This window comes from Bicyclus anynana, chromosome 11 (genome assembly GCF_947172395.1).
Source record: "Bicyclus anynana chromosome 11, ilBicAnyn1.1, whole genome shotgun sequence".
NCBI classification, from domain to species: Eukaryota; Metazoa; Arthropoda; class Insecta; order Lepidoptera; family Nymphalidae; genus Bicyclus; species Bicyclus anynana.
In genome coordinates this window covers 5,010,757-5,024,673 of record NC_069093.1, presented here as the reverse complement: position 1 = coordinate 5,024,673, position 13,917 = coordinate 5,010,757, and the positions used below count along the sequence as shown (strand labels likewise).

The following is a 13,917-nucleotide window of genomic DNA, read 5'->3' as shown; positions in this document are numbered from 1 at the left end:
TGATTTTAACACAAAATTACTAAACTGATTTTCATGAAAATTAAATGGGACCAATCTGATAGTATACTCTTTCATACAAAAAAGAATTTTCGAAATTGGTTAACAATAGACGAAGTTATGAGGTAACAATCATTAAAAAAAAACATATGCATCAAATTGAGAAACTCCTCCTTTTTTTGAAGTCGGTTGAAAATACATGTCATTTCATATGTAATTTATTTAGAAATATGTATTACTGTTTCATAGAATGTAATTCAAAAGATATTAACTATATCTAATAGCTATAATTAATATATTTTTTTCATTATTTTGGAAAAAGATAATTTAAATTATTATTAGGTGTAGAATGATTTTTAAAAAATTAGGGTATAAATTACCCTCATTTTTAGCTTGTTTGTTGATAAACATTGCACATAAAGTTTGGGTTTAGTATAAGTAAATAATCTCATAAGACTATTTAAACACAAGTACACACATTAATCTTATAATAAATCTGTAGAGAGGTCAATTCTGTACATGAAATATATTTCCAAATTAACTATCAGCAGATGGTTAGTGATTGATACTGATGCCAAAAATGCAATTAGTAAAATTTTTGTCTGTCTGTATGTTTGATAAATGAACAAAAACTACTTGACGAATTTTAACAAAACTTGGTACAATTATTCTTCATAGTCCTGGGCAGGTTTTAGTATACTTTTCATGACGCTACGATCAATAGTAGCAGAACTGTGGGGAAATGTTGAGAAAACGGGAGAAGTAACTCCATTTTTACAGCAATACTGTAAGGGCTGTATTAAAGAGGTCTAAGGGCGGACGAAGTCGCGGGCGTCTGCTAGTTGATAAATAAAACATTACACTATATAGCTGTGAGGTATTGTATTAACTTGATGTGAAGGTTGAAGTGTGAAAGGCATATGTGTAGGACTTACTCTGTAACTCTACATGTAATACAGCAATAATAAACTACATTAAATCATCTAGTACACCTTAAAGTAGTTTCACTTACGTATAATTTTTTTTCTTGAGTTCAAAAATAAATAAAATATAAAACAAGATTTGTTCTAAGTAAACTATGCCTTTATAATGGCCAACATTTATTAGAATGATGTTAAATAAATTAATAAACTTACCTCTATATTCCCCATAGTCTGGAATGCAGTAAACACAAACATAAATCCAAAACCGAGTAGAATAACATTTAGAAATTTTCGATCCATCGTGGATGATTAAAACTTTAACACGAACTAAACAATAATACCAATAATATTAATTAACAATTTAAAATCAACACAAATACTTGTAGTAATATTATCGAACTCCTTAATGGAGTAACACTCTTTATTGGTCGACGTTTGCCTTTGTAATGTTAATTATATTTATATATTCTACATCCATTCTCCCAATATTGAAACTCCCTCCACTGCAATCGCTCGAGAAATTCAACGCTTTATCAAGTTTTAGTTCTTATGTTTACGGACTCACGGTCGTAATATCCACAATCTACATTTTACAATTTCCAAAGACCAAATATTTGTCGTCATCACAAGTAGTAAATAAATAAATAGCTGTCAAAATCCCAATCGATTTCATTGACAATGTCAAATACGGCTGCTGTGAATGGCGCTGTCAAAGTCAAAATGACATTGTAGTGGATTTTGTCCACAGATTAAATTATACTTTTCTCTATGGATCCTTTAGTGAAGTTCTATACTCTGACATTTAAATCGATGCAGTAAACTGACATGCGCTAATGTCACTTTCAAAAATAATGATACCATACTTAAATTAGTAGTGATGGCTTCATTAATTTAAAAACGATTTTTTACTAGCGTAAGCCTATTAAGTTTTAATTCTATAAGTAAAATATATTTATTACTATTTAATTAATATTATTTAACAAAAGAAATAGACAAGAAAAAACCTATCTATCTCGATTATTTTTAAACAAACAAAAAAGTCGAGAGAGGTAGGTATTTTGCACTAAACGCCATTTTGTTATTCTCGTCTTTCGCCATTCGGCTTCATTCTTTCAGTCTGAGCGCACGAATGTTTCCATTTCTCTGTAATAGTTGTTATATTGTTGAGTTTGTTGTTAAATTTTATTTAGTTATTACGTTTGTTTTGTTATTGCGTATTGTTTTATTGTTACGTTTTTTTGTTTTTTTTGTGACTTTTGACTGCATTTGTTTGTTTTCGTTCAAAATGGATACTCAGCCAAGCACATCGCGCGATGACAAAGACACGGCAATTTTGTCTCCGACAAAAAAACGTTCACGAAAGGCTTTCACTGTCACGGAGAAACTTATGATCAGCAACGCCTACAAGTACGTGTATCAAGAACAGTCTGGGAAATTAGCGGAGTTCGAAGTTCCTTAGAAAGATGAATGTGTAACTAAAGTAGCTGAAATATTAGGAATAGGAAAACGTGTTGTTTATGTTGTCCTAAAAGAATCTAAAGAGAACAAAGATACACCACCAAAACCTCCAAAAAAACCTGGACCAAAACTGTCATTCAAGGATAAATATGACGAATTTACGTTCTCTACTATTAGGCGATATGTGCACCAGTTCTTTTTTAAAAATGAACTGCCAACCATCGCAAAGGTCAGTCCTTAACATTATATTAATTTTGTAAGCGAAAACTTTATTTTGTGACTTCCACCCTTAACAAATTACATTGTTTTAGGTTTTGGATGTTGTAAATAATGACCCAGAATTACCCAACATGTCTAAAGAAACACTGAGAAAACTTTTAGAGCATATTAATTTTAAATACACGTCAAGGTCACGCAAAAGTGTACTTGTTGACAGACAAGACATAATAACATGGCGCCAACGTTACCTACATCAGATTAAGGAATATCGAAGGCAAGGAAGATATATTTATTATCAAGATGAAACTTGGGTTAACTCAGGTTAGTCATTATTATCATTTATTAGTTCTAACATGGCAACAACATCTTATTAATTTTAAAAATTGAGTAATAGATGTATACAAATATATCAGCTAAAAGCGCAGCTTTAGCAGGGCACGCAATTGTATTTAAGTATTTATTAGTATTTCCATTAAATGTACCACATAAATTATTTATACTATGTTCATTTAATCCTTTTTTCAGGTCATACTACAACAAAAATCTGGGTAGACAAAAATGTCACATCGCCACGGCAAGCCTTTTTAGATGGACTAACTGTAGGTTTGAAAAATCCAACAGGCAAAGGAAAGCGACTCATAATTAGTCACATAGGCGGTGAAGAAGGCTTTTTAGAAGGTGGACTACTGATATTTGAAGCCAAGAAAGTAGGAGAAGACTACCACGATGAAATGAACGCAGCTTGTTTCGAAGAGTGGTTTGAGGGTGTTTTGCCCAAATTAAAACCCAATTCTGTGGTAGTAATTGACAACGCCCCGTACCACTGCAGGAAAATAGAAGCAGCACCAAAAATGTCATGGAATAAATCAGCAATACGAGCTTGGCTCTCTAAGAAAAATATCCCTTACCAGGACACTATGGTGAAACCCACGCTCTTAGAACGTGTACCTACTAATGTAGAATATAATAGATACGCAGTCGATGAGATGGCCGCACGACACGGTGTTACTGTATTAAAACTGCCCCCATACCACTGTGAGCTTAACCCTATAGAATTAGTGTGGGCGCAGGTAAAAGGACACGTGGCGAAAAATAATACAACGTACAAACTAGACGACGTAAAAAAACTATTTATAGAAGGAATAAATAATGTCACACCAGAAAAATGGAGTAATTGCGTGGCACATATATTAAAAGAGGAACAGAAAATGAGCGGGCTCGATCCGTTAATTGACGACATATCAGACAAATTTGTTTTAAATGTAACAGATAGCGATAGTGACTCAGAATATGAATAGTTACTAATTATTATTGTTTTATTTCTAATCCTCCTTAACAATTTAATTTTACCTTAATTTTTCATAGGAACAGAGTGTAGGTAATGCTCATAAATTCTTTTTTTATCTTCTGAAAAAAAAATCAAAGATTTAAACTTATAGGATTATTAATTAAATTTAATCCCATCACTATTTTTTATACAGCAATAACCTGTAACACTGGAAATGTCAATTTACTGCATCGATTTAAATGTCAGAGTATAGTTCTACACAAAAAATAGTGAAGAAACCAACAATGTGAAAAAATGTACAACATTTGCTACTATATTTGATAAATACGATAATCCTTTCGATAATCCTTTAAATAATTACCTAAAAAAAATTGTTTCTGTTTTTAATATTTTTGTAAATTGAACATAACAATGTGTGTCTGGTTAAAATTACATAAGGGCTAGGATTGCACTCAAATTCACGAACTAATTTGTCTATCATTTTCTGAGAAAAACGAGATTAGATTTGGTATTTAGCATAAACGAAACTAGGAGCTTTTGCCTGTTTTTCTTACACCATTCAACAACAAAAAGATATTTTTACGGAGCTCTTTAACCGACGAACACGATTACAACTATTTATCATTGATTTTCTAGGTATTTATTATAATCGTATTAGATTGTTGATCTAAAACTTTGAAAGAAAAGTAACGGCTAGCGAGGAAGGTCCTTATCTAATTAGTCTAAGCTCGGTACACTCGATAGAAGTGATAACTTGAACCTGCTGCCGTATGCGTAAGAGAAAGGGAAGCCAGACAGAGTGGCTTAATAACGCGTTACGTTACGAAGCAGTTTTTCCTCCCTGACTCCTAAGACTCAAAAGTCTTAGGAGTTAGGTAGAATCTAAAACTAATTAGATAAAGACCTGCCTCGCAATACATTATTTTTCTGCCAAAGTATATGATCAACGATCTTATGCCATTATAAACACTGTCTCTATAGAATCGATGTTTCATAGTTTACAATCGTGTCCGTCGGTTAAAAACCTCCGTAAAAATACCTTTTTGTATACTTAAATGGTGTAAAAAACGAACAAAAACTGCTAGTTTAGTATAATATACGTATGAAATCTAAGGTCGTTTTCCTTAGAAAATGGCAGAAAATTTTTTTCGTGAATTTGGGTGCGATACTAGTCCTTATGTATTTAGTCTGAGGGTAGAATAGGTGCTAGATGCTTCGACCATTAATAATTCCTCTATGGCTGTAAGTGATAGCACTTCAAAATAATAATTTAGTCTGTGGATTTCGCTTTGTTCTACTGTCTGTGTTTTTTATTTTCAGAGACGGAAGTTTATTTTATTTTTCTGATTCATTGCGATTTGTGTATGTAGAAGTTTAGAATAAAATTAGGATTATTATAATTCGGTTTTAAATCAGAGTGAAATTTGAAATGTAGTGCCTTATTGGAAAGTGATTGTGTGTTAGGCGGTGTGTTTCTATCGTTCATAGGGCGAAGATGATCTCATTGACGTGCTGACATTAGTTTCGTTACGTTCTTTTCGGCGAGAGTTCTTGATCGTTTTATTGTTATTGACCGAGTCCAATGACCTTGTAACGTTAAATAATTTAATAGAAACTTATTTGACAAAATGAAGAAGCAGTTCTACAAGGTGAAACAACTCGCCGACCAAACCTTCTCGAGGTACTTGTATTATCACAGAAGAGATAAGATTTTGACTCCTTTGTGAATTGTGTAGGCATGTTTAACTGCGGTATCGCTTAGATAAATTACAAGACAAGCACTTGAGAAATGTAGATTCAGTGTACAGTTTGTTTTTGTGTTGAAAATATTGCGACAGTTTTATTAGGCAATTTTACCCTTATTAATGAAGTTTCCATATAATAATAAAAATATTGTTGTGATGGCCAGGTCGGGGAAGGGCGAAGGACTCACAGACGAGCTCCAAACTGCAGACAAAAAAGTGGAACACCTACGCAATGCCTTACAACTAGTCAGCAAGAGATTAGCCACTGGCGCTGGCAACACACAAGGTCAGGACCCTGCAGCGAGGGAGAAAAGATTAAAGAAACTGCCAGAATATCTCCTGGGGCTATCTATGTGTGAAGCTAGTAATTTTGATGATGATGATAGTATTTTAAAATACATTTTGCATGAATGTGGTAAGTAATGTATATTTTTAATGAAGTAAATAGATAGATAGATAGATACATTCTTTATTGCACATAAAATAAGTATAAAAATGCACAAAGGCGGTCTTATTGCTAATAGCAATCTCCTCCAGACAAACTGCAATGTAAGATTAAAGTTATAGAAAGTAAAGTTGCAAAATATATTTTCCATACTCCTAATTATTGAGTTTGAGCATTTATTATTTAGACATATATTTGTTTGAAACTGTAGAAGTGCCAGAGACAAATATTATAGATTAAACAAAAATTACTATTTTTGAAAGTATGTTATTTTTAATTTACAATATTAAGCTCTGACACACTTGTATATATTATGTTAAAAACTACAAGATTAAGCACTGCTCCATGCAATATTTATCCTGGAAAATGTGTTGCATGTGTTTTTTACAAATTACTTTTTCCCTGATGTCCATAACTGCAACTGTTACAGTTTTATTATAAATATAGATGATTATTATTGCACATTACACAGTATTGCATTATAAATTTAATATTTTCCTTTAAGGAAAAACCGAAAAGTTCCTTGCGAATGAGATAGCTGAGCATGAACTGAAAGTGGAACAGCTTGTGTGTGCTCCGCTAGCTGCAATAAGTGATCATGACCTTCCAGCTATAAAGAAAGCGAAACAACATCTAAGTAGACTGATCAGTGAAAAAGAATCTGCACTCAGTAGATTTAATGTGAGTATTTATATTTAAGCCTGCCAAAGAGTATTATTAGATTTAAAATTTAAAAAAAAAATAAGATAATAAGCCTTTCTTATTAGCCATTAGCCTAATAAGAAATTATATATCATTTACAGAATTGACCTCTCTACAGATTTATAATAAGTATAGATTAAGATCCTGTGGAATCCTGTAGCCAATATTAGTTATACTTTATATGTATATCCTTTATATAATCTGTCAGTCCAAAGTCCCATCAAAACTGTTCCAGCTGTTTCAGAAATTAGCCAAAACAAACAAATTAAAAAAAATAATACAGTAAAAATGACTACATTTTTATAGGACTATTTATACTAAATGAGATTACTCAGGCCATCTAACATCTCATGCAAAATCAGTTGATGCAAATCCTTGTGAAATACAACATTAATAAATGTGACCTTAAACACTCAACTCTAGTTAACAATGTCTCAGGATAAAATTATAGTATGAAGTTATTTAAATCTAGATTTTATGTCATACTACACTTAACAGAGGTTTGATTAATTTGAGCAATAATTGCACTTGATAAAATTTATTGTCATGCCAAATTCATTATATAGTATAGACTGGACAAACAGAATAACTATTTGAACTTTTTTGTCGTAATTCATATTCCTACTGTGCATTTACATTCACTTTTACGCCATCCAAACTGCAAGCACAATTAAAATGTAAAATAGTCAATAACAAAATGCTTGAATACTGACATCATTTTTGTTAACTTTTTTAAAACTGCTGCTCATATGTTAAGGACCCTCAAATATGTGAAAATTCAAGTTAATATTGTATTTTATTTTTATTCTGTACAAGGTGCATATTTTAAACCAGCTTTATTAACTAAAACTAGTAGACGCCGCGCAGTTTTACCCGCGTGGTTCCCGTTCCCGTAGAAACATGGCGATAAAATACAGCCTATAGCCTTCCTCGATAAATGGGCTATCTAACACTGAAAGAATTTTTCAAATCGGACCAGTAGTTCCTAAGATTAATAATCTATTGTTCAATCAAACAAACAAACAAACTCTTCAGCTTTATTAACTAAAATTAATTTAGAATTTTTCTTGGTGTCCATTTTTTAAAGTAGATCAAATGCACATTTTTTTTTAAATTATAAAAAATAATAATGTTTTTAGTTTAAAAAAAAAGTATTAATTTCAATTTAATTTAAAATCAATCCAAATTGATAATATTCACGTTTTACTCAATTCAGATTACAGAACTTTGATGGTTAAAAATATATTTTTCTTTATCAAATCAAAACATAATATTCCTTCTAAAAACAGACAGATATATATTTATCTTGATATTGTACATAAAAAATGACAAAGGCATCAACTTATTCACTATCAACTGATATCATTCTGATACAGTATTAAATGCAGAAAGGATGTATAAATAATGTTATTCTTTTATCTAAATCAGAATGTTTAAATGCTATATATTATAACTAGTAACCCGCCCCAGATTGAATAATAATATAACTAGTATATAGCATTTAAACATTGAATAACAATAATGTACAAAATGTACTGAAGGTCCGGTGTGATTAATATGATTATTAATTTCAATTTTCGAAGGATGATAAAGAGTGGTTCGTGGCTTGGATAAAAATAATGAAATAGTATTACTAAAATACAATCTGTATGTGTATTATGTAAAAGCTTATATACTTAATAATTCCTTAATAAAAGCTCTACAATCCTTGTAACAAGTAGGTAACAACATAGTATGTCTTTGGTTTATTTTTAAGAAATGCTTTAATGATCATTTCAAGTATGCTTTTTTTTCTTTCACAATCTCACCTGATGGTAAGTGATAATGCAGTCTAAGATAGAAGCGGGCTAACTTGTTAGGAGGAGGATAAAAATCCACACCCCTTTTAGGTTTCTACAGGGCATTGTACCGGAACGCTAAATTTCTTGGTGGTACGTCTTTGCCTGTAGGGTGGTACCTAGCCACGGCCGAAGCCTCCCACCAGCCAGACCTGGACTAATTAAGAAAATCTCAATCTGCCCAGCCGGGGATCGAACCCAGGACCTCCGCTTTGTAAATCCACCGCGCATACCACTGCGCCACGGAGGCCATCAAAAATGTAAAATTATAATTTTTTAAATGAAATTAATTAAATGCTTAGGTACATTTATCACTTGTTTTACATTTTAAAAATTAATAAGGGATACCTGATATAAATATTCACTCTAATTTCTTTAAGATATTACTAATAATTCAATAATTGAAATGTCCATTAGTGTTGTAGATAAATTAGTAGGCACTGACTTACAGAATAAATTGTTATTGGAAATATTTATGTCACAAAAGGAAATAAGGATACTATTACCCTATTAATCTACTATCTTTTTTTTAAATTTTTTTTATTCTCTACAAGTTAGCCCTTGACTACAACCTCACCTGATGATGATGATGATCACAAGTGATGATGCAAACAAAGATGGAAGCGGGCTAAGTTGTTAAAACTAGGATGAAATCCTCATCGCTTTTGGTATCTACACGACATCCTACCGGAACGCTAAATCGCTTGGCGGTACGTCATTGTCGATAGAGTGGTAACTAGCCACGGCCGAAGCCTCCCACCAGCCAATCTGGTGTGAACGCAAAACACATTTACCTTTTTAGGCTATTGAAAATTTTAAAAAGCAGACTTTCATACAAATTTATTTCCACTTAATCTTTCCCCTTCCCTCCCCCTTGTAATTCAGTCTATGTAACTTCTCATGAGTTTAGTCATCATATCCAACAAATATGTTTCCATACATAAAAACTGGTGGTTCCAGTAAATAGGTTTTTAATCAAACAAACCCTTATTCATTACAATATTAGTATAGGTTAGCTTAGTGCTAAGGGCTAAAATAAAACCTAAAACATTTAGAGTACCAGTCAACCCTTATACTTTTTTTTGCTTAATTTGACTTGTTTTGCATGCAAAACATTTATTTTAATATACCAGATATCAGATTCCCTTATTATTTTATTGATTATCTAATTCTAAATATTAAAAAGCGAAAGGTCACTCTTAAAAACTGCTTGACAAAGATGAAATGAATGAATGAATAATAAAATTTGGTAGAAGTAATAGGCAGTTTATAGATAGTAGATGTCTGCTATGAACAAATTTTGCGACAGGGCCGGATTATGGAGGTCTAAGGGCGGATGAAATCGCGGGCGCCCGCTAGTTTTACATAACAATGAAGGTTGTCAACAGACAACATGACAGATAACACACATCTACTTACTAATATTATCTTATGATTCTTCGATCAACAATTTCAAAACATCCACCAACATCTGATAAAATAAAAAATGCAATAATATTGTTTTAAACAAAATAAATATGAATATGATATAATAGTAATAATAAAACCAATAAACAACTAAACCACTATTGTAACCAAATATAGATTCATTAATTAGTAGCTATAAAGTGTTTTGTTTATTTGATTTGATAAACAAAACAAATTTGTTTGTTGCAGTAAAGATATTTAAATAAATAATAAAATATCAATTTATTTACCTAGTTGTAAAAATAAATAATATCTTTATGTATCTAATCCTTAAACAGTCATTATTATAATCTCTCTTCAAATGTGTTTCAATTAAGAAGCAAGCTGTAATTATATTTATCTTAACACTAATTAATGTCGGGCTACAATCATAATTGTAGCAATCTATTATGTACCTACTGTGTTAATACATAGTACATACATAATAGATAATCATCGACCTTTCATATAAAAGTTGGCTCATAATAATCAGCATCCTTACCTCCGCGTACTTTAGGGGTTGAATTTTAAAAATTATTGATTCACATTACATTTCCTATTTTTTATGATTTATGAACAAATAAACTCTAAAAATGAAGGACTTTCTATACAAACTTTCAACTCCCTACTATTTTTTATTTTATTTTATTTCTTAGGGATAGTTTCTCAACCCGAAGCTAGAAAGTTGTGACCCATACTCGGCAGTCATTAATATAAACAACTGATAGTGATAGTTATTCGTATATTAGTCAAATATTATAATATATCCAGAGGCGTGCTTTTCATAGATACATAAACGCAATGCATACCCTAAGGATTCATTACGTACCTGTATTGAAGGTGGAATGGAATTTTCCATTTTGTACAATTTGTACGTATTGAGCGCTCCTTAGTTAAAAACCTTGTGCACGCCACTGAATATATTATCTTCAAATTCGCAAATTTTTGAAAATGCACTCTTAAAATCGGTGCCTTAAACTAAATGTTCATTTTATCCATATACCTAACTAATATCAAACTGAACATAGAATGTTCAGTTTGATATTAGTTAGGTATATGGTGGCGTCGTCATGGCGCCCTTTATCCCGTTGTTATCAGTAAAACATATTAGTGCGAATAAAACAATAAGTATACAGATCTATACAGGATGTGTTATGTGTATGAATAATTAATACATTTATTTTATAAAATGGGCGACTCACTAACTCGATCGTTTTCAGAAAATGAAAGCCACTGAATTCATTTTAGACATAAAATATTTCTTAGAATAACTATACGAATCACGAAGCTACAAATATTATAGTAAAATGTTTTTATATGATCTACTAGTGGACCTGGTCAAGCTTTATAATTTCCTTCCCCTACCCTAAATTATCCTATCTGTCAAGTTGGATCAAACTGCACATGGTGTGATTAAAATTGGTTAAGAGTCCATCGAGCACAAACAATGTGACACGTAATTTATATATCTATTAATATAAAGTTGCTATGTAAAACGTACTACGAAATTGTTGAATAAGCTGGATTAAGTTTATCCTCTGAGAACCACCAGTAAACGAACGAGAATTTTGACTTTGAATTTTTACTATAAATAAAGACCAAGGTGTCAGGAGGGTGTGCGAACCCAAATGAGTCTCACGACCTCTCCATATTAAATCTGGGCTCTTTACTTTTTGTTGTTTTTTTACTCTTTTGAGTATGTTTCATGTTTTTGTTAATATGTTAAGTTAGTGTTAGGCTCAGACCAATTATAGAAGGACCACTCATAGTCACGAACAAAATTGTCTGTCATTTTCTGAGGAAAATGAGCTTAGATTTGGTTTATATATTATACTAAACTAGTAGGTTTTTCCCGTTTTTTACACAATTCAATAACACAAAAAGGCATTTTTACGGAGCTCTTTAACGGACGAACACGATTACAACTATTTAACATCGATTCTATAGAGACAGTTTTTATAATCCCCACAAAAAGCAGCCACCGAACTCTTTTCTGAACTTTTCAGATATGTATTTCATGTTTATTAGCCGCCACAAAACGCCGCTTCTAGTTTTAAGCGTTTTCGTTTGTGGTTGCCACGCAGCAAGGAGTTAAAACTTCAAAGCATCGATCGACTGCCAACATAGGGTCATGATCGGGTCGTAAACAAGGGCTCAGAGCCTTTTAAATGTTTCAAAGGGTAATCTCCCTTGTATGGGAACACTTAGACAATAAAGGAATGTTTCCTCCGCAGAATCTAGAGCGTCAAAAAGACGAATACCCGGCGAAGTACAGCGCGGCGAAGGAGGAGCTGGAGGAGGCGGGCAACAGGGTGGAGGCGGCGCGCGACGCGCTCGCGGCGGACATGTACGCGCTGGTCGCCAAGGAGGCGCAGCTGGCGCACACGCTGCTGCAGTACGTGAAGCTGCAGCGCGCCTACCACGAGTCCGCGCTGCACTCGCTGCAGGACACGGTGCCCGAGCTGGAGAGGTTCATTAGTGAGTAGACATTCAGTAGGCTAGTTGACACTTTTTAGGATTCCAAATGTACGTAGTACAGAAATGGAACCCTTATAATCTCCCTCGCGCACATTTTAAGGTCTGTCTGTTTTCTCCTAATGTACTGGACCAATCTAATTGAAATTTGGTACACATATCAATCAGTATTTTAGGACATTTTGTTAATGATAATGACCGAAACCAGTGGCGTAACGTGCTCGCCGAGGCACGGGTGTGTAACCCACTTCCCAACTCAGGGCTGAACCTTCTACCAAGCAGCTGTACTAGTATATCAATACAATTAATGTCATATAGTTGTTGAGCGATTTATGTAGTATAGTCCATCTACGACTATTGCAGGCTAGACTGGAGCTGAAAATAGAACCCCGGATACGATCTTGTATTGTAAATCAAAAATAAAATAAAATCCGGACCCAAATCCAATTAGTATATACTTGAGCTTCTCTTTTTGCAGCGCAAAAATAATTCAAAATTAAGCAACTTTAAAATTACTTTACACTCACATAATTGAGGTTCAAGAAGCGCGTGGCTTTCGCATTAATTAATCTCAATAGAGACGGTTACGCGTAAGCTTTAATCAAGATGTTGCAATAATTTAGATGTTGGACACTCGAGTTGATTAATCTTGATACTTGTTGGTGTATGTTCTTCTTTTAAATGATTTAGATATTCTTTTTGGATGAAAATCGTCAATACAAAAAACATGTTCATTTTTAGAAAGTACCTACTTGTTAAGACATCAGATTCTTTTAACATCTAACATACATAATTTAATAATTTTATCAAACCGGTTTAATCATAATATGTAATTGGAAATGAATCATTTTGGAAGCTCTAGGCACCTCTAGGTTTGTACCGAAGTTGGTGATAAAAAACCGTTTGGTAATCATAAACTACATCGTCATTTAACATCAGCTGATTGGCTTTACGGTGTTATTACCTTTTAATGTACCTTTGCCTTTTCCCCCATGGGAAAGAATAAAGAAAAAAATAACATCAGCTGAGATCGCAGTCAAGCGCTTATTTGACTATTAATCCCATAGTAGCGCCTTTAGACCCAGGTTTGACAGTTTTAGATAATATATTTAAATGTTCATACATTATTATGGTAGGAAGGATCAGGGTCTAATTATATTTAAGGTACCACATTTTGTAAACCAGCCTTCTAACAGTAACTACTGGCCCGATTTGAAAAATTATTTCAGTGTTAAATAGTCCATTTATTGATGAAGGCTATATATTATCCCCGTATTCCTACGGGAACGGGAACCACGCAGGTGGTCAGCTAGTAAATACATAATTATTACTATTGTTTGGTTTCACACCAGAAATATAACTAATGTTGTACTATTTATCT

General features: G+C 32.7%; 2 protein-coding genes across 2 annotated transcripts in view; one reads left to right on the top strand and one right to left on the bottom strand.

Moving 5' to 3' along the window:
- Positions 1-1,534, bottom strand: part of LOC112044778 (UNC93-like protein MFSD11) — a 42,996-nt gene extending 41,462 nt beyond the window's left edge. Inside the window, exon 1 of the mRNA XM_024080732.2 lies at positions 1,134-1,534. Within this exon, the coding sequence (XP_023936500.1) occupies positions 1,134-1,220 (87 nt within the window). The 5' untranslated portion in view covers positions 1,221-1,534. The remainder of the gene's footprint in view (positions 1-1,133) is intronic.
- Positions 1,535-5,174: 3,640 nt separating this feature from the next.
- LOC112044760 (rho GTPase-activating protein 44) overlaps positions 5,175-13,917 on the top strand; it is a 16,622-nt gene continuing 7,879 nt past the window's right edge. The window contains exons 1-4 of the mRNA XM_024080714.2: positions 5,175-5,566; positions 5,795-6,045; positions 6,581-6,756; positions 12,296-12,539. Of these exons, the coding sequence (XP_023936482.2) occupies positions 5,514-5,566; positions 5,795-6,045; positions 6,581-6,756; positions 12,296-12,539 (724 nt within the window). The 5' untranslated portion in view covers positions 5,175-5,513. The remainder of the gene's footprint in view (positions 5,567-5,794; positions 6,046-6,580; positions 6,757-12,295; positions 12,540-13,917) is intronic.